This window comes from Phycodurus eques, chromosome 2 (assembly GCF_024500275.1).
Source record: "Phycodurus eques isolate BA_2022a chromosome 2, UOR_Pequ_1.1, whole genome shotgun sequence".
Classification (NCBI taxonomy): Eukaryota; Metazoa; Chordata; class Actinopteri; order Syngnathiformes; family Syngnathidae; genus Phycodurus; species Phycodurus eques.
This window is the reverse complement of record NC_084526.1, coordinates 42,312,033-42,333,751: the sequence shown is the minus strand read 5'-3', so window position 1 is coordinate 42,333,751 and position 21,719 is coordinate 42,312,033. Positions and strand designations below refer to the sequence as shown.

At 44.4% G+C, this 21,719-nt stretch overlaps 2 protein-coding genes across 2 annotated transcripts; one reads left to right on the top strand and one right to left on the bottom strand.

Annotated features, from left to right (window-relative positions):
• Nucleotides 1-1,849: 1,849 nt before the first annotated feature.
• scg3 (secretogranin III) lies at nucleotides 1,850-16,566 on the top strand. Its single transcript, XM_061670851.1, has 12 exons — nucleotides 1,850-2,208; nucleotides 2,886-2,938; nucleotides 3,034-3,076; nucleotides 3,260-3,451; nucleotides 6,769-6,911; nucleotides 7,678-7,824; nucleotides 7,905-8,145; nucleotides 8,609-8,725; nucleotides 10,951-11,034; nucleotides 11,848-11,955; nucleotides 13,019-13,108; nucleotides 15,688-16,566. The coding sequence occupies exons 1-12, from the start codon at nucleotides 2,112-2,114 to the stop codon at nucleotides 15,804-15,806; spliced, it is 1,434 nt and encodes a 477-aa protein (XP_061526835.1). The 5' UTR covers nucleotides 1,850-2,111; the 3' UTR covers nucleotides 15,807-16,566.
• On the bottom strand, nucleotides 16,032-21,447 carry lysmd2 (LysM, putative peptidoglycan-binding, domain containing 2). Its single transcript, XM_061670852.1, has 3 exons — nucleotides 21,005-21,447; nucleotides 20,199-20,545; nucleotides 16,032-18,151 (listed from the first exon to the last, which is right to left on the bottom strand). The coding sequence occupies exons 1-3, from the start codon at nucleotides 21,254-21,256 to the stop codon at nucleotides 18,100-18,102; spliced, it is 651 nt and encodes a 216-aa protein (XP_061526836.1). The 5' UTR covers nucleotides 21,257-21,447; the 3' UTR covers nucleotides 16,032-18,099.
• Nucleotides 21,448-21,719: the final 272 nt, after the last annotated feature.

Sequence of the window (21,719 nt, the reverse complement as noted above, 5' to 3'; positions counted from 1 at the left end):
ACGGCCGCCGCCTCACCATCAACTCTGCTGCTCTCTTTTTTTTTCTTCTTTTTTTTCTTTTTTTGGGTGGGTGGATCTTCCGCCATGATTGTAACTTCTGAAGATATCGTTAATTCCTTGAAAGGGCAATTGGCTCGGAAAGTGTAATGCTCTCCAAAGCCATTTTATGACGCAAAGAGAAGCACTGCGGATATCAGAATTATGAGCATGCCGCTCCAATTATGAATATCACTACAGTAATATCATATTTGCTCGTATTCCAATACTGTATATTCGTTGGAAGCGCGGAGGATTTAAAATACACGAGTACAATTCGACATTATTATTGTATTTGTGGCCCGTCTCAGGTTGTATAAATAGCACGGCACATCTAATTGGCACCACGCAGAGATCATGCAAGCGAATATATCCTAACAGTGTAAAGTGTAAATCTGCAAATCTGCAGGTTTTGCTGCCCGTTTAATTGCGCTCGCGGTTGGCACGCCGGCGGGCAGAAGCAAGCAAGATGCCCACAGCAAGCGAGCGTGGCGGGGCGCGTGCAGCTTGTGTGTGACGGCGCATCAGCGGACAGGTCACGCGGCAACGCTGCAAAAAAACAACCAAAAAAAGTTGATCAGCGTCAATGAGAAAAGGGGAAAGTCAATATTCATCGGGATCAAGCTGTCGCTGGCTTTCAATTGGAGTCACGGGATATTGCGCAGAAGCAAGTTTCGCTTGGAACCATTGGCGCTCGGGATTTGTAATAAGCCTCGATGTCCAGCGTCCTCACTTGCAAAACTTCTGTTTTGTTTTGTTTTGTTTTGTTTTGTTTTGTTTTCCCCCCGCTACTTTCGTAACATTTTGGCACAAACTCAAACTCCCTCGTTGCCCAGCAAAACTGTTCCAGCGCAAAAAAAAAAGCATACGGAGCCGCCCTTCTGCGAGGCCATGCGGCTGAACAGGACAGGTGAAGAACAACAACAACAACAACAACAACAACAAAATGGCACTTCATGTAACATATGGAAAACCGTTGGACCTTTTGTAAGATATCGTTGATATCCGACTTTTGTTGTTGTTTTGCCCTGAGTAGTGTAACAAGATACACGCGCAACTTTCCCATGCGCCAAAACAGGCCCAAGCGCTTCAGTTCACTGGCAAAGCACCCGGAGGCACTTAAAACGTCCACAAAGGTCTTTACTTTGATGCCGGATGTCTTCGAAATACGACGTTCGGCTTCATTCATGTCAAAGTCGTATCAATAAACGACATACACGTGTTTTGAACTCTTGCTCGAAGACGCCGGCCATAACGAAAGCAGCGTTTTCGCAAGTTGGGTTTCGAACCATCGCGGTAACAGACAGCAGTTGTTGCCGTTGTCGTAGCATACACAGGAAGTGCGTTTTCGTTCTGGCCTTTGGTCACGTGACACATCGGCGTTTGACTGCCTGCGCTTGCCACAAGAGGGTGGCAAAGCACTGCTTTTGTCGAAATGAAACTCCTCAGCTCTGTTCCACATAGTTCCTTGGCACCCAGAGACCGTACGATGGTGGCAATGTCCTTTTTTTGTTGCTTTATGAGCACAAAAAGAGCAAATAGGTGGAGGGTTAGAGTAGGTTCCAAAACAAATGATAAAATGGAATACCTGCATTTGTGAATGCCATATTAATAACACAACACTGACATGAAGTAAAAGCAGGATTTCTACAGCTCTTTGTGGTGTTTTCAATCCAAAGCATCACAGAGAGTACAGCGTGTGCGGTGCCGGTGTGTAGTGAGGACCCTTCTTACAGCGTCCTCCTCCTCCTCCTCCTCCTCCTCCTCCTCCTCCTCCTCCTCCTCCTCAGTGAGGGGGCAGGTCCTGCGGTGCCGAGCTGTGTTACATCGTCCGGCCGGTGACGCCGTAGCTCACACGAGGGTTCGCTCAGCCTTCCTTCGCTCATCCTTTGTCGAGGCAAACCCGCTTTCAGCACCGCAAGCCCGCAGACGGCTCCGCCTCCCGACATCGGACCAGGCGCTCCCCGGCCGAGGGCTCCGCTCCGGCGGCTAGCGGTCTCGCGGCATCCGTGGCGACCAGTTGTGTGGTTTTTTGGGGGGTTTTTTTTTTTCCCCATTTTTATTATTAGTTGAGGATGGCACCAAAACACCTTTGCGTGGTTTTCCAGCTTCTACTTTTCAGTCTACTCAGCCAAATAGCTGCCTTTCCAACGCCGACAGCATCTAGCAACGGTGAGTTGGCCTTTCGAAGGGCATTATAATTCATTTCTATTCAATATACGGTACAGTCATTTGGATTAGAAATTAGCAACAATAAGGGAGTTAGCATTAAAACACAATCGCTAACTGCAAAGAGGTCCAAACTTTAGTGACACATGCTGACTTCACAGACAATTCCCTTTCAGAATACACTAAAACAGACCATTAGGATGCAAAGTACTGACAATCAACAGTCAAATAACTGCTGACTAATTGCAGCTCAGATTACAGTCTGATTTCGAGTTCCTTGTCGCCGTCGACAGCGATTCCATGTCAATTTAGCAGTAAATCTGTTCCTTAACAGAATACAGCGAAGTTGAGCTGCAGCTCGCCGGCGGCCGTTTGGGCCTGTGGTCTATTTTCGACTCAGTTTAATCTTTTGTTTGATAATCCGATTAAGGTCTGCCCAAGGGAGGGGTTGGGGCACTGGGAGGGGAGCGACCGTCACGTCCGGAAGATAAAACCGAAGTGCAATAATGACAACGACAAAAAAAAAAAAAGATCCAAAGTGGAGAAAATGATGATAACTTTAACCTCCAGATTTGCCCCAAACAACGGAGAGACCACTTTAAAGGTATCGGTTTGGCCGACGAATCATCATCGAGATGCAAATAAACTCACGTGTTTCCGTCCTTGACTGTCTTTTGCAGATAGATCCGTGTACAACCGACAGCTGACAGAAGAAAGACCGCTCCGAGAGCAGGTGAGGCTCGTTGGTCTCTCCCCCAGGCAAACGTTAATGATCCGGGCTAATATGCGAAGTGGAAATGATTTATACAATGCTCGTCATTTCCTTAGATTGCTGAGGCGGACAGCGTGAAGGCTGCGGTGCAGTCGGCCGGTAAGAGGAAACTGTATTGCCAATCAATTAATGACACATCGTGGGTTCAGGTTTCAGCGCTGCCGGTCAGAAGATACCTCGTCGAAGCACGGAGAACCTGGAATAATGTTAGCGATCTATGATATTGTACTTCAGAAAAGAGCCGTGGATGAATGATTTTCATGTGTGCCGCCCATCTATCAGAAAGCAAGCGGCCCGCCGTCTCCGAGGAGCCGGACGGAGGTGACCCGACCGTGCTCGGGTCGTTGGCCCGGAGCCACGAGTCCAAGGGGAGCGCCGACGAGGAAGGGGAGTACATTCCCGATGAATCTGATTCCACCAAGACTCGCCGCCTGGCTGAGGAATTTGACTCGACCAAGAGCGGAATGGAGCACGGCGAGTAGCGAGCGTGTGGCAAACGCGGATGTCAGCGAGATCATCTCCCAGCCCTCGGAAGCTAAATCTCTTTTTTAATACAATGCCTCGAAAATACAAGCGACGTTAGAAAGAAAGACAAAAATAAAGTCCAAATGCTCCTTCAGAGGCATTTTTTTGTTTTCAAATTGATATTACTTGAGACACATTTTTCATCAGTTGTATATTTCTGTCTCAACGTTCATAAAAGGTGCACAGGTAAAATTTCAAAAAGGGGAGAGGAGAAGCGGCACTAAAACAGGCCAACATCCAGATGTCAGGGAGACTAGTTACATCGTGGCTGTGGTTTAAGACTGGAGAAATACGTTTTAGGTTTAGGAATTGCTAGAGAAATGTAAAAAAAAAAAAAAATCAAATGTAGTTATACAGTACAAAATACCTCCTCAGGAAGTACGCATACAACAATGTATGGCAGTGTGTGGGGAAAAATAGCAGGACCTCAACGTAAGATTCGCCAGAGTATTCCGAGAGGATTCCAATCAGCCCGAAAAAAAAACAAAGCATGCGTAAATCCTTCTAAGCCAAATTCCATCGAGGGATAAAACATGATCAAATACAACCGTCCCGCCGTACGATTCGGCGTAATAGAATCCCTGACGCAAATCATTTCACGCGTACGGCTCAGCATCGCGGAGCTTCTCGTCAGCTTCCGTCGCAGCCCAGCCCGCTTCGGATCTTCTTCTGTTGCTCCTCGGAGTGAGACGACAATGGCTTGACGATGATCCAATAAGGCGGCACACGCCTGCTCTTTGTAGGACGCGCGGGAGATATAAAAAGAAGTCAAGCTGGAAGAATAGCTTCTCGCTTACAAGGAAGAGCAACAAAATACACAGGACGTGGCGTTGTCAAAGTATTTGGACACTTGTCGATACACCCACCCGAGGTAAAAATGGATGAAAATAGGTAGTGTGCCCCGCAAATTCATGATTCACTGATTTTGGATTTTTGCAAACCTATCCTCCGTTATTCACTCACCGAGTCACTATTTTTATTTTTCAGGCCAAAGCCAAGTTTAAAATACAAAATATTTGCCGCAAAGCCACTGGTGAGTTGAAGGGAGGAGACAGGCCATATTCCTGTTTTAATAAAAGAAGTGCTTTGGCACCACGACACTTTTTTTTATTATTATTATTGGACCACCCCGGATTGTACAAAAAAAAATCAACACGGCCAGCATCAAAAGGTTACAAGGAAATGTTCAAATGTTTCAGGAGAGCGACTATTTTTTCAATTTGAAAAAAAATGTGACAAAAGTTAAATGGTTGGTGAGCAAGTGGTTTGTTCGGAGGTTTCAAATCTGCACTTTGGTCGAAGAAGAATCCGTACAGCAACAGCCTCACTTTGATCGTCACCACCTAAGCTCCTCTTTGACTAAGAAAGAAGGTGTGTGGGTGTAGAGGTAGTAAAACAGGCCAAAATCCAGATGTCAGGGTGTAAGGCAGGACAAGAAACTAATCAGAATCAGAATCATCTTTATTTGCCAAGTATGTCCAAAAAAGACGCAAGGAATTTGTCTCCGGTAGTCGGAGCCGCTCTAGTACAACAGACACTCAATTGACAGAACACTTTGGAGACAGAAAGACATTGACAAAAAACAATTGTGCAAAAAGATGCAGACTCCTCTAGCACTTAGAGCAGTTCGAACGACTAATATTGGAATCGTCCGGTGCAATGACCGTTGTGCAAAGGGTGCTGAGACTTCAAGGAGAGCATGCGGTTTAAAGTGACGAGTAGTGCGGTCATCTGGGACAATTGTCGCTTGTGCAAATGTTACAGATACTCCTCCATCGGTGTGCAAATGGAGCAGATGCTACTCTGGCACGAGTGGCCGGTATTGGTCAACCACAGATATGCAAATAGTGCAGCGTGGCGAGACAACTACAGTGAGTGCACGAGTCATACATAATTGGCCCCGCAGAAATGTGACAACGAACTCAAGTCAAAAAATTGCCAGCTTGTTGTAATGGAATTATAGGTTCGGTGTTTAAGAAGTTGATCGCCAGAGGGAAGAAGCTGTCGGAATGTCTACTAGTTCTAGTTTGCGTTGATCGGTAGCGCCGACCTGAGGGAAGGAGCCGGAAGAGCCGGCGACCGGGGTGCGGACGGTCCGAGAGGATTTTGCACGCCCTTGTCTTAGTTCTGGCAGCGTGCGAGTCCTCATTGGCGGGTAGGCGGGTACCGACAATCCTTTCAGCAGTTTTGATTGTCCGTCGCGGTCGGAGTTTGTCCTTTTTTGTAGCGGCACCGAACCAGACTGCGATGGAAGAACACGGGACCGATTCGATGACCGCTGTGTAGAACCGTCTCGGCGGCTGCGGCGGCAGGCCGTGCTTTCTCAGAAGCCGCAGGAAGTACATCCTCCGCTGGGCCTTTTTGAGGACGGAGTCGATGTCGGTCGCCCACTTCGGGTCCTGAGAGATTGTAATTCCCAGGAACTCGAAGGTCTCGACGGTTGACACAAGGCAGCTGGACGACGTGAGGGGCAGCTGTGGCGAAGGATGCCTCCTGAAGTCCACGATCATCTTTGCAGTCTCGAGCGTGTTCAGCTCCGGGTCGCGTCGGGGTTTCAAGGTTTCTTGGGGACTGGAATGATGGTGGAGCGTTTGAAACAGGATGGAACTTCGCACATTTCCAAAGATCTGTTGAAGATCTGGGTGAAGACTGGAGCGAGCTGGTCCGCGCAGACTTTGAGGCAGGATGGGGACACATGGTCCGGTCCTGCCGCTTTGTGAATCGCTTTGTTAAAATTGCATAATTAGTGTGGTTTAACTACAATCAAGAGTGTAGAAATAAGTCTTCAATCAAGATTTAACCTGCTCTAATTTCTGTCAAGAAAAAAGAAAAACTTTTTTTACTTTTTTTTTTTTTAAATCGCAAATAAATTCAAATGTTGCAAGATATCACACTATTTTTATCACCCCAAAAAAATAAGATGAATGTTCCAACATATAACCTCGTTTTTGTAATTTAGACGTCCCAATAATACTAACAACACATTAGTAACAAGTTGTTTTCTTTCAATACGTTGAAGCGCGTAAACTACAAGATGTGAATTGGCTTTTGCATGTCTAACAAACACATGGTGAAGTGGGCCCATCTCGACCTACCAATTTTTCCATAAGTGGCCCTCAGTGGAAAAAGTCCACGCCTGATTGCTAAATGAATCGTTTATAGAGGACGGCTGGAAGACCGTTGGTAATCAGTCGCAGCGTTTCCTGTCCAATTAGCCGAGCGCCACACAATTAGCGGACGCTGATGACGGCCCCCTCTCCTCTCAGATGACACGGACCCGTTCCGTCAGGCGGACGGCACTCCGCTGACGGCGGAGGACATCGTACAGAAGATTGCAGACAAGATCTACGAGGAGGACGACAGAGGCGTCTTCGACCGGATCGTTTCCAAGCTGCTCAAACTGGGTCTGGTAGGTCACCGTGAGCTTTTGGCCTTTACCCAATGCCGGGACAGCAAGTACAAATAGTTTCTCACTGTACTCGAGTATGTCTGGATTCTAAATCGCACACCAGGAGGATAAGCGGAATGTCCATTGAATGGAAGCAAAAAGTGTGACAAACCTTTTATAATTCTTTGCCTTTGCCTGTTTGATTAGGTTTTTATTTTCAAGTGCTATTTTCATGGTATCCCTCCATTCATTTCAATGGGGAAAGATGATTTGAATGACAAGCGTGGACACAGAATGAATTCAAATCGTATCTCCAGGCACCACTGTATCTGTACTTATTTCATTATTATTTTGAATTTTCACTTCTTCTATTTTAAACCAGATATCTGGATGGATGAGCTCAGCAAAGGAGAAGTGCTCACTATCTCAGTAAATTTGTGAGCATTGGTTGAGAGAAACAGCTGTTTTGTGCACTTGGAAAACGTTTTACATCCCCGAGTTCAGCTCATTAAAAATGGGAGAGAACAAAACAAACAAAAGTGCTGCGTTTATATTTTTGTTCAGTATAAGTACAGGAGCTGAATCAGTACTTCGATTTTTACCAGAGTCCATCTGTACTTCCAATTAAGTACGGAGTGAAATGAGACCTGTGAATTGGATTTTCTTCACCTGTGTACTATTATGGCGACGCCTCAAGCGCTCTGTTTCTCTCGCTCGCATGAATCAATATCATACAATGTATGTCTGACAGCGCAGTTGTTCCCAGTCTCGCCATTTGTCTTCTTAGATAACGGAAAGTCAGGCTGACACGTTGGAGTACCAGGTGGCCGAAGCCCTGCAGGACCTCATCGCCAACAACGCCAAAAAGAATGAGATCGAGGACAGCAATGACGAGGAAGTCAGGGGCGTGCAAGACGCCCAGGGAGCGAAATTGGTACAGTAAGAGCGATTAAAAGGTGCTGGCTGCTGATATGAATTGAATTCCATTGACTATAAAAATGCTCCTCGCACCAGCGGGGTAAATGGGAGCAGCCCGGTCGGCGCTACGACGACGCCGACGACGAGGAGGCCGGAGATGCCGACGACGGGGTTACGGATGAGGCGGACGGGGACGCGGGAGATGAGGACGAGACGTTAGATAACGCTTGGGACCAAGACGGCGGCGAGGATGACAACGAAGTGAGCCCGGAGGACGGCCTCCGGGATCTGCAGTACTTTCCCAATTTCTACCGCCTGCTCAGGAGCCTCAATTCAGGTGAGCACAAAAGCTCAGCTTACGCCACAAATGCGGCCCCCGAGCCAAGATGAAGACCCGCGCGCGTTGTCGTCATGGCAATGATGCGTCCCATCGGGAGTCTCTGTTTCGTCCGCTCTTGTAAACTGTCGTCTAGGAACCGCGCACGCACACAAACGCAGCGCTAATTATTCATAATCCCATCAACCGGACCCCCTGCAGCCAAACGCCACATGATAATATCAACGCTATGGCAACCAATTACTGCAAACACAAGACAATGGGTGTCCCATGCAGAGGGGGCGAAAGTACTCACGCTCTCTACCCAAGTACGCAGAATACCGATTCCACTACTTCACCGAAGTAGTTGAAGTCATCCGAAAAAAAGAAATACTCAAGTAGAGACAGCTGGAAAATCGACAGCAGTTAACAAAGTACGAATAGTTTGTTCCATACCATCTCGTCTCCTTCGCGATTGTTTCAGATCAAGACGCTCAGGAACGAGAGACGCTCATCACCATCATGAAGACGCTGATTGATTTTGTCAAGATGATGGTCAAGTACGGCACCATCACACCCGAGGAGGGCGTCTCATATCTGGGTAAGACCGCTTTACGTGTTGGATCTTTGCTGGGAAGGCCCTGGAACCAAAAACAATCTCGAACAGTCATGCCGAGTACATTGACTATACGACCGTATAAACTCATTATTGCCGATTTTGACAGTTGTTTGACGTTAATTTTAAAATATCACATGATCCGGGAAAAATGTAAGTTTTTTTTTTTTTTTTTTGGGGGGGCGGGGGGACATTCTTTCATCACAAAAAAATGGTTTCAGATTCCCTTTTGTTTTCCGTTTTTTTTTTTTTTGTCTTAGACGCTTTCCCTTATCAGCTAATACGGTTGAGTGTAAAACTTCAACGTTCTCCTTCATCATCTATTTTTCCTTTTGTTGTGGGGGGGGGGAAGACACGACAGCAAACGAGTGCAAAGAAAACAAAAAAAACAGAGAAAAGAATAAGAATATTCCTTATAACCCTATAGAACATCAATATAGTACTAGAATAATATGATACTATAATAACAATAGTAAGACAGAAATATGAATATATACACATCCTTATTCCTATATACACTAATAGAATAATACTAATGTTTATAAGAGTAACTGCACTATCTTGAATTTGAATAATAAGAAAAGAACAAAGATCACCAACAAACAAATCAAAAAAAAAAAAAAACATCTTTACCTACAGTGGCGCTCACCATTATTGGCAACCATGATGTTTAGGAGAAATTATATTTGATACAAAAGAGCAAATGATCAACAATATTTTATGGACAGATGAAACAAAAATAAAGCTTTTTAGCAATGCGCACAAGCAGTGTATTTACAGACGGCGCAATGAAGCCTTTAAGGAAAAGAACGCCCTGCCAACAGCTAGCATGGTGGAGGATCCATAATGCTGTGGGGCTGCTTTGTTGCATCGGGTACTGGAGTGCCTTTAAAATGGCCAACAACGAGTCCTGATTTCGATCCGATTGAAAACCTGAAATCTGCAATTGGGGAAAAGAAAACTGTTCAAAGGCTTGAAGTGGGAGAAAATACCACCTAAGAAGTGCAGAACGCTTATAGATGGCTACAAGAAACATTTGGAGGCCGTCATCGCTGCCAAAGGGTGTGCAACCAAATATTAAGGACGGGTGCCAATATTGCTGCACGTGCTCTTTTCTGCTTTGGAAAAACAACAATTTCTCTGTTAAATGTCTTTGGACCTCCAATTAAAAGATCCTGATGATATAAGTTTGGTACATTTCCATTTATTTCTAAAGCTATCATCGAGGTTAGGCAAAAAAAAATGAAGGCGTGCCACACCTGGACATAGTATACATATAAATATAAATGTGATCAGGTGCCTAATCGTCACGCTACAGGAATATCCGTTGGCTGCAGATGTACAGTACGTGTCCTTCACACGACGCCGAGTAGCAGCTGGCCATTAATGACCATGCACATCTGAACAAAACAGCCATTACACGTGAAGGGAGTTTCCATGGCAACCCGTTGGCCTCGGCCATATGGTTGTTATAGGTTGGTTACGGGGGGAGAATTGGTCAGAATTTCACCATCGCCTAGCAACGCGGCGGTAACGCGAGCTGACTTCGACGCAATTGAGTCGGAGCGCACGGCCAAAAAATGAATTTGTGTGAAAACAAACCAAAAAAAAAGATAATAATAGACAAGACTTAAAGTGTACGGAGGAGGAAAGGGAATGTTTACATGTGAGGCTGTTGGATGCTGAGGAGGAGGCTGTAAAAAACAAAACCAAAAAAATGAATATTTTTTTTTTTTTTTTTTTTTGAAAACTGCATTTCGCCACGCTGGGGGCGGGAGTGGGCGGTGTGAATACAGAAACCGAGTAAGAGACAAGTCGTAGTGAGTCGGAATTGTAAATGAGGAATCACTTCTATTTGCGTGAGAAAAGAAAAAAAAAAAAAAAAAGAGAAGAAGAACATTAACCTACATTTGCGCTGTCTGTGTTGAGGACTTATTCAAGCAGCAATATGATCATGTTCACAAACAAGCAATTTAAAACATTTGTAATAATAAATTGAAGCATTTTGAATTAAAAGAACCATCCCACAGAAATAGCATGAGGATTCCAAATAGTAACAGTAAGTTAAATAAAACTCCACTGTACTTAAAAATGTACTTCATTGGATGAATAATAATAATAATAATAATAATAATAATAATAAGCCACTGGAGTGAAGTGAGGATATAATGTTCTTTTGATTTGCTGTTTTTTCTCTCACTCTCCTGTAGAAAATCTGGACACTATGATTGCAACGCAGACCAAGAAGAAGCTCGGAAAGGCTCTCGGACCTCCGGAGTTCACAGAAGCTAATGGTAAATAAACGCCACTTCATTTTACAAACGCGTCCAAAGTGGTCATTGGTTGGCTCGTTGTTTTTCCTTGAATTCGGCTTTTTTCCGACATTCACTGAGCCAAGGCGCCTATTTTACACTTGAGATGTAATGGCAAGGCACACCGCATGACCTCGTCTCAATGTACTCACAAATTGACTGAGTGTGAAAATAGCATTTCATTGTTCTGAATGCCACTATATGTCGCCGGCATAAATAGGTGAACAAAGAGAGGTTATTTGTAGTCAATGGTGGCGGGTCAATTGAGGCTTTGCCACTGACAGTGTTCGCCACGCTGCTTCCCTTGTAAACAAAGTATTCAATAAAAATATCGATAATATATGTATTTCCTTTTTAACTACATGTATCTCTATTTTTAGATGAGCAAAACCTACAAAAACTATATTTTCAAATTCACAATTTACCACCTCAACGAATACAATTTGGGTCAAATGTATTTCATTCTACCCTCAACACTTGATTTTATTTATTTATTTATTTGTTGTTGTTTTCTACCAGATGAAATTATTTATCAATTTTTGGACAAGGGAGAAATTCCATGTAATATTCTTTGTTTCCGAAAGGGACCTTTCATGGCTTACTGCACGCCACTGGAGCAAATAAACGACCCCATTTTGATTTAAAACATTTGAAGAAGTCTGCTGAGCGTGAAGAAGAGTCACATTTTTACATTTAAGGAGTTTTAGCTCCCGAAATAGCCACGAACAAGATAAAAGCTCGATCGGAAAGTCCAACGAGGCTTGAGGGTTAACGGAGTGTTCTGTTTCCGGGCAGTGGGAAAGAATTTCGACGAGGATGACAACACCAAGGCCGAGGCCGCCGAGATGCAGAAGGACTATGAGAACCTTAAGGACTCCACCAAGGAGGATCGCCTATCGACTAGTCAGTCCACAAAGCAGTCGTGATGAGCACACCATACACGGGCTCAGGATGTTTGGGTCAAATTTGGGGGGAAAAAATGAAATAAATTCCCAGTGTGTGTGAAAACAAGGAAATTGGTGTTAATGGTGGGAATCTTCAAACTGCACATGCCATATATATAGATAGATAGATAGATATTTTTTATAATTTTTTGTTTGTTTGTTCAAACGGGAATTTGAAACAGTACCAAGAAGTGTCTGTGTTTCCACCACATTTGCAAAGGTTCCTGCAGAAACGTACACCTGTTGGTCTTTGAAAGATTATGGGGGACTCTCGAAACAGTAAAAGAGTCAAATTGCAGCGTTAAATTGCAATGATTGCTCAACAAAAGCAACGGAAGTCATACAGAGGTCAGTCGGGGCCTTCACGCAGACACCTGGAAATACACGTTCCCCTTTCTCCAAAACACTGATTAAGGATTCATCGTCCAAGTAATCATTTCAGATAGGCTATTAATATAGTTGAAAAATATATCTCGTTCATAATTACATATAGACAATTAATTTGAGGAGATTCTTGGCCTGGGTCAAAACTGACCTGGTTCAATAAATGCAGATTCTAATTCAACTGTAACTAAATGGCAATGCTTCATTAGAACAAAACATCTTCTTTGTCCTACAAAACAAAAGCAGACCTTTTGTTTCCGCTCAGCAGAGCCAGTAGGAATGAAGGAATACATAAATAAATAAATAAATAAGAGAGCACAACTGAGCCAATCGGAGCACACGGAGTCGGTGTTCGGGCCAGAACTAGGCCAGTCCAATAAGAGGGAGCCAAAAGCCGATCACGGCTGCCGGTGTTTCCTGTCCCTCTACTCGCTCGATACTAAAACGGGCAATAATTATTATTTTTGTTCTCACGAAACTATTGTGGAGGCCTCCATAAAGCATTTATGAACACAGTCACATCATGTCAATTCCATCAGGACATTGATTTTTTTTTTTTTTTTTTTTTAATTTTTGATGAGCAAAAGCAATACTCTTGATTGTCCTGCCGTCTGCTTTTGTTTTCTCGAAAAAAACAGATCGGCCCGGCAAGTCCGAAACCTATCTGGAGGCCATCCGGAAGAACATCGAGTGGCTGAAGAAACACAACAAGGAAGAAGGCAAAGACGGTGAGTTGAACGAAGGACAACATGTGGCCGCTCAATCCCGAGAGTTGTGATGGCTTACAAGCGGCTCAAAGGCACGGAAGAGCTCAAACCGTTAAGCTCTTCTTGTCGGCCCTAATCTGCATTCGAAATGAGCGTATGAGGGATGGTCATGAATTTGGAGCGCTCTTGATGAGTTTCTACTCATTACCGCCGATTTGACGTCTTTGTTCAGCAGCAGCAACAACAACAACAACAACATTCGGTAAACTCCTCCTACTTCCGCTGCGCACCGTTGCCACCGTGAAGTCTTCTGAAACTGACACGCCACGAAGAAAAGTGGTAACAACCCTGCCAAATTTGAACCAATACAACTAATTGGCAAGTAGATATCAAACGAAAAGTATTGAAACATTCAAAAGTTGGGCGTGCATTAGAAAGTTGAGAGAAGGTCCCATTAAGTCCACCTTTAAAGGTTGTATTGCATTTTAGGTTCATCCTGAAATTTCACCTGCAATCCCAATGACTAACTTTTGCAAGTAATGTGTTTTTTGTTTTGTTTTCTCCGTTTACAGTGAAATCATGTTGTCTCTTTTGTCCCAATTGTGCCAATGGAAATCTCAGACGAAACTGAATTGAGCTTTTCACTTTTACGAAGCATCCGAAAATGTCGTCGATGACCTTTTATTTCTGTTGTTTGGCGCGCTTTCTGTAGACGTGACTGGCGCTGACCCTGCAAACCGATTGACGCACAAAAGTCTCCCCGCTGTTGTAAAAATCAACGCCCAGCCGCGTTTCATTCGGTAGCCGGAAATGAAACGTTAATGAGCTCTGGCTGTGCAGGCCGACCACTGCAGAATGCGATGGCTGCATGAAAATTGCATTTTACAGCGGTGGGCTCGGAGGCTTCATTTCACCGTGTGTGGAGAAGCAGGTGCTGTTAAACACAAAGCCGGGGTGCCTTTTAACAACAATGAAAGAATTTGGACAAATCTTAATTTACAGGACCACGGAAACCGGTAGCGAGGTTTTAACTTTCATCTTCTTGCTTTGAAGTGGGACACCTCATTAGTATTCTAGTGTGTGACGGTCGTCTGGGACAACAGCCGCCTCCACGCTCGCTGTCGACCATTCGGCCAGAGAAGACACACGCTTGATAATAGGAGAGGATGCGCTGAACGCTCACACGGTCAAAGAGTACATCCAGTTGTCTCAAAGTGGCGCAATCACCCAGTGGAAATCCTTCTCCGACTCACCGTGCAAACGTATGGGAAGCCATTTGAGCATTTATTCCGTATCCTTGATATCCAGCTAAAGGTGTACGAGTACGAGTCACTGACATTTCTCCACACTAGTCTGGGAAATTTGCTATACTATATATAGTAGGGCAACTACATGTTACTAAGGAGGCAAAACTCTGCACTAGCTGACACCCGCATGCTACTAGTACTAATAGTGACGCACCAGATATACATTTCAATCTCAGTAGCAGTACAAGGAGCACGGAATTGTCAACTAGTGGACAGTTTTGCCACAGTAGTAACATGCATTTCTTCTACTAGTATGCCAAAGTTGGCAAAGAGCATACTAGAACATGGACCTTAACCCGGGTATCGAGAATATTGAATAAATGCTCATAAGGCAGAAGTCGTTAGATTGTGCAAGTGCACGTAACGAATGATGTTTATCCTTCTGTGTTGTCGGAAAAGAACAGCAGGCGATGACCAAAAGCCTCCTCGACCTCAGCCAGTGTCATAGAAACAGAGCGAGCGGCCATTTATTGTGTTTACTCCACCAGGCGCTCAGATGGCAGGTTGTTTGGAAATGTGTACGCGCGCGCGCGCGTGTGTGTGTGTTTACGCCTGCACGTCACACAGATTAGGCAGCAGAGCAGATGGGCGCACAGGCCCCATCCTGGTTTTGCTTCTTGGCTCCTCACAGTCAAGATTGGAAGAAATCTAATCACAGTGCGTGCAAAGCCCTGACACGCGTTATGTTTGTCATCGGCAAACCGTGTCCCGGCAACTGCATCGCGAATGGAGGCGCATCATTAACCGGGGTTTCCCTTATTGGAATTGGCTCATCCTCGTCCTCCGACTATCTTTCACGCGAGTCGGAACAATGTTTGTTTTGGGTCCTATAACTGATAACACAGAGCTCAAATTCAAACAGTCTTTGATACGAGAGTGACGATGTGTTGAGAACTTGGGGAAATTGATTTTCCTGACTGAATTACACGTTTAAAAAAAAAAAAAAAAACAGTTTGATAATTGGAGGTCAGGTCCAAAAAAAACCATGTAATTCTATTCCCTTTTTTGAATGAGATATTTTATTTGTCATATAACATATTGCCGTGTTCGCCGCAACCCTGTTTCCGATACTCGGGAATTTGAAAAACATATATTTAAAAAAATAATAATACAAATATGGATCTGATCAAATCTTTTACAATTCAAATGAGAAAGTGGAATTCTTTTGTCTCACTACACCTCTTCAAAATGAGTTCCTCTCACTTATTATTGACGCTATCAGCGACACACACACACACACTGCGAGCTATCGGCCTGAGGTCACACGATCGTTGTGTTATGTTTGCCTGGCAGATTATGACCTGTCCAAGCTGAAGGACTTCATGGACCAGCAGGTGGACTCGTACATCGAGAAGGGCATCATAGCCAAGGACGAGGGGGACACCATCAAAAGGATCTACAGCAGCCTGTGACGTCACCCTCCAGCTTCTAGAACTGAATCCAAATACTAAGAGAACATTCATTTCTTACTTACACTTGATCCCCACGGCATGGTAAAGTGTATTCATAATACCTGCTTACGCTCCCATACATGCTACAATCATATTGAGGGAAAGGATCTAATAAAAAAAAATATATATATATATATATATCAAACGAGGCACTGAAATAATTTCAATACTATTTGCACGATGAGATTGGAGGGAAATAATCCCAAGTATTGTCACGAACTGGCATTTCTATTATATTTTGGAATATAAATGTACAGCTCTGGAAACAATAAAGAGAGCAAAAAACACTGGACCTTTTGTATTTGTCAGTAGATTATACAATAATAAAAAGGAAAACAAATCACTAAACACAAACATATACCGTCCGATAAATAGCATAATCATATAAACTTAAGTTTGTTTCCAGAGCTGTATAATATATCAATCAAATTGTACCACTACATGAAAGATGTTTTTCTTATTTTTGGTGTATATGCAAGATCTTATTCTATTCCTGCTTTTCATTTAACCCCAAAATATATATTTGTGCATTACATTATAGTAAACTTCAGTAATAACTCTTGAACCCACAAGAGGGCGATGTGTCAATCATTCCTCTCCATGTATCGAAGATTAACGTTTCCAGCTGAGTGGACACGAGATGACGTATTTTTAAATGTAAATATGTGATTTTTTCTTTTTCTTTCCTAGAGTGTAAAAGCAATTAAAACAGTGTATTTTCTTTTCAAGTGTGCTTAATAGGTCCAATAGAGCAACAAGGGCAATAGTAACACTATCAAAGTATTTCACATTCATTGCCATGACAACACATCAGCTTTAAATACACTGAACAAAGACATAAATTCAACACTTGTTTTTGCTTCTATTTTTCATGATCTCAACTCTTTTGAGAGTTCTGCGATAGGCTGGCGATTAGCTCAGGGTATACCCCGCCTCCCGCCCGAAGATAGCTGGGATAGGCTCCAGCAAGCCCGCGACCCTCGTGAGGAGAAGCGGAACGGACGACGAATGAATGAATGAACTCAAAGCACAATAGGCCTATTTCTCTCAGATACAGTTCATAAATCTGTCTAAATATGGGTTAGTCAACACTTCTCCTTTGCCAAGTCAATCCATCCAGCTCACAGGTGTGCTGTATCAAAATGCTGATTCGACAGTATGATTAACGACAGTATGATCTGCCTTAGGCTGCCCACAATAAAAGGCCACTCTAAAATCTGCAGTTTCATCACACAGCACAATGCTACGGATATCGGCACCCGTCGCTGTTTGAGAGCGAACAAACGTAATATATCACTATAAGTGAGTTAGTGTGTCTACAGTTAGTCCAATACGTGCGAGAGACTTGCTACAGAGACCGATAACTAGCTAGCTAGCATGGCTAACATCCGTTGGTTTCCGCTCTGAAGTTACATCACGAAGCGGCGAATAGCAGAGACGTTCAATGGTAAAAGTTATCCGAACATTTCAAAATAATCCGTTTTCGAGCTGGAATTGCAATAACGTGATAGCATGAAACCGCACGGTTGCCATACCATCCAAATCTGATACGGGCCCGTGCGCAGTGACGCCAGATGCTGACTGATCCGCAGGGGTAAGTAAACCTTCCACTTTTAATGTGGCCTTTTATCGTGGGCAGCCTTAACCACACCTGTGCAATAATCCTGTTGTCTCATCAGCATCTGGTTGAGGCACACCTGTGAGCGGGATGGATTATCTCAGCAAAGAAGAAATGCGCAATAACACAGATTAAGACACATTTGAGAGAAATGGGGATTGAGTTCAGCCTGTGACAAATGACAGCGAAAAACAAAAGTGTTCCATTTACATTTTTTGTTGAGTGTAGTTTTTTTATTTTTTATTTTGGCCAAACAATAAAACAAATAAAATTGAAAAGCACATAAAAACGTCTCCGCACATACAAACAATGCGCTCCAAAAATAGAGGGGTCCCTCCTGACCTCGAGGAAAAGGCTTTGAGGGAACTAATGAAATGAGTATAAAGACTGCAGTCTATTTATGACCTGATGTTTGACTGGGGGTTAAATACTGATGAGTGCGTGTGCAGCTGGGACGGGCCTATACAGCAGCAGTACATAAATAGATTGATAGTACCTGTAAACAAGATGTTCTACTTATGCTCTCTGTCTCCCAATCATACACATAACGCTTGCACATCCATAACAAATAAAAGGCAAACATAACAAGCAAGAAGGTGAACAAGCAAGCGAGGTTCAGTTAAACACAACGCTCCGTTATATTTCCTGGTATGACGAAGTGGGCGCCGTGGCGTTCCCCTCACTGCTCCTGCAAATGAGGAAGACAAACAACGTTTAATGGAAATGTTCCACGGCGGAAACACGTAATCAGCCGCTCAACTGGTCACGAGGTCGCGTGCGTGCGTAAATTATGAACGAGGCTAATCGAACAGCTGTCTCCGGGGCAGCTACAGGGCTCATGTAACCAGGAAATTAAACAGTGTCGTTCCTTCTTTCCATTTTTAAGTGGCAATCGAAAATCTAAATATTAAAAAGTGACTGATTATATTTACCTTTTGTTTGTTTTGTTTTTTTAAGCTTGATTAGATACTACCTAATGGTGCGTTGTGGAGAAAAATGCTCAAATGGGTTAATGTCCACCTGGTTGAGCATTTATTTGACATCCTACATATTTAGCTTCCGTGTACTAGTGTGCTTTTTTTTGTCACCAGTCGGAGAACTTCGGCATTCTAGTAGGACAACTACATGTTACCACTGCGGCAAAACTGTGCACGTTGACGACCGCGTGCTACAAGTGCTACAAGCGACATGTGAACAAATTGTACTCGTTAACCCACAGGTGTCAAACTCAAGGTCCGGGGGCCAGATCGGGCCTTTTATGTGGCCCGCAATAGCATATCATCTGCATCAAATTCCATGATTCTTGCTAAAATCCGTACCGTAATTTAAAAGTGTCCTAGGTCAAAAAAATAATAATAATTAGGTTGACATATTTTAAGCAACTTTTGTAAACAAAACCCTTTTTACAGTAACTTGAACAATAAATAAATAAACTACTATGCTTGACATCTGTTTTCAAAAGTACTTTTCGATCAATTTTTTTGACTATGGCAAAGTTGTTCGACTAATGTGTTCTACTAGTGCACTCGATTGTTTTACTAGTGAGGACAAACTGCATTTTTACTCGTACATTGACCTTAAACTGGATATCAATGCTGTTCACTGAGGTGTTAGTTGTGAATCCCACTGAGTTCAAGGCAGTCCTTGCCTCTTCGCAGCAGCCAATCATGTAGCAGCGAGGCGTGTCCTGCCTGGAACGCAAGTGGGATTCTTAAGGCCTCTTTATACTCCCGCGGTCGTGCACCCGGCAACGCCCGCATTGCATCACGTGTACGACGAATTGCCTCGCGCGGCCCGTGTACGTAGCTTGGCGCGCACGCGGCAAAAACACTTGCTGCACGTCAAAGGCCGCGGCGATCATCTCGCATGATTGGTCCGTTTTAGTCACATGCTGTGATGACGTACTCAGCGTCCCCGTTGGTTCTACATACCATCAACGCCGCCGCCGTCTCGAGCGATTTTACAGCATAATTAAACGTATCATCGTATTTGTTCTAGCAGACACTGTTCCACGGTCGCCATTATTGTTGCTTTGTTCCTTGTTACTGAAAGGAAAGTAAAAACAGCTACCGGAAATGGCCAACAAATGCAGGGGAAACTCGACCCCGTGGTATCCTAGCCAATGCCAGCCGTAGCGACACCCCCGACGTGGAGGTGAACAGCAGTACAGTTGCAAAACTGCGCGCATGGGTTACGCTCGAGTATAAAGGTTAAACTCCGCGGGGGACAGCCGCAGTGATGTCAGCGCGGTCGCCGTCCACGCGAGTATAAAGAAGCCTTTAATGTTCTACTCCTCTGAGAGCTCATTAGTTCGGCACTAATATTAGTCTTTCTAGTCAGAGGGCGTTTGTCTACATGTTGGTGCTAAAATATGTGTGTTCAATCCACTGCTTAAAGAGTTAAAGCACCACAACATAAATGCTACTTAGCGTTAGCATTAAACTAGCAGGGCTTTTCTTTGGGCAGTTGTTTGGCTGTTTTTGAACACACAAGATGCATTCTCTTTCTTCTGCGTTTAGTTGACAGTACTGGAAACCTCAACCCGGGGCTGGCACCCTGAAGCCTCTTCTTCGATGAATTGCTCACTAGTTGCCAAATTGCTGCTTGCAAGCGATAGCAAAACAAAAAACAAAAACAAAAACAAATCAGTCGAAAGACAGCTCGCATCTAAGTCGGCTGACGTGTATCTCAAGGGACCACTGGACTGTACTGTGGTTTTGTTGACGTGACCTCACCTCATTTCCTCATCTTTCAGCCTGCGCGCTGCTTGCTTTGACTGTTTGATTTGCAAGTCCAGTCTTTGTAAGAAGTCTTTGGCAGAGAGCTCCTCCGCTTGGGGCCGGGGGATTTTGGAGTCTTCGGGCGGCGGCGAGGACGCCGGCGAAGGTCCCTCGACGTCACGCAACACGACACGTGGGCTCTCCGACTCCTGACACGCCGCTTCGCCGTCCCCGTCGGGAGACTCCAGAGACAGTCCGTTAAAAATCGAGCGCTTGGCCACCGCCACGGGGATGTTGAGGCTGTTCTTGAGGAAGATGCAGTCGTTGCTGAACAACTTGTTGGCTCTCTTGATTTGCTCCATCTGGAAGATGAGGATGACCGCGAAGAAGAAGAAACGTGTGAATAGCAAGGAAGGAGCGGAACTCGCACTATAACAAATGCACTTAATATGACTTTACCATGGACGTTGCGTTAAAACATAAATAAAAACAGAATACAATGTTTTGCAAATCATGTTCAACCTATATTTAACGGAATACACTAGATAGACAAGATATTGAATGTTCAAACTGATCAACTTCCAGTGTATTCAACTAAATACTGGCCGAACATGATTTGCAACTCATTGTATTCTGTTTTTAAATGTATGTTTAACACAACGTCCCAACGTCATTGCAATTGGGGTTGTTTTATTTATAAGAGTTGAATCAGTACTTCCATTTCTTGGTCCTTTTTTGAGACAAATATCTGGACTTGCACTACATAGTGTGCATGCTTTTGCCACCTGGGTTTATTGGATGGAAGTCCAAAGTGAACTTACCGTGACGCCATATTTGAGGGCGATCCCCTGCAGAGTGTCGCCGTCCGTAACCCGATGCTCTACGAATTTCTCCCCGAGAGAGGCCGTGACGCTCGCCGTGCTTCCGTAAGAACGTATTTTAGTCCGAGCCAGGCTTTGGGAGAGTTCGCTCTCCGACTCGGACCCGGACCTCGACCGAGGAAAGATAGGCTGGCCGAATCGTCCTCCTGCTCCTCCATCCCGCATCGGTAATACGGGCGAGAACTCCGCCATCTTCCTTGGATGCAATGTGGAACCTTTGTGACCTCGGTGAATATTAACGCCCGACTCGCGAGGTCGGCGCTACAAAAATGACAATGGCAGGATACTCAAAGGCTCCCATTCCCGCTTGAATTGTGCCCGCTAGCCCCGGACGAGAGACATGTTCCGGGGAGCGCTTCCTCAAAATTCCCTTTCGTCGTCGGGCTATTGCGTCGACGTAATGACGTAGCAGAGCGCCCAATCAGCGAGAAGAACAATGATTCACTTCCGGTACGCTTTATCAACGAAAGAAAATCCTTCCTTTCGAAGGGTGGAAAAAGTGGGGTTTTCCCCCTCCCCACACTATTTACGTGTTTCAATAGACAAAAGTCTGGCTGTCAGATCTCCGTCCATCCATTTTCTGAGCCGCTTCTCCTCACGAGGGTCGCGGGCGTGCTGGAGCCTATCCCAGCTATCATCGGGCAGGAGGCGGGGT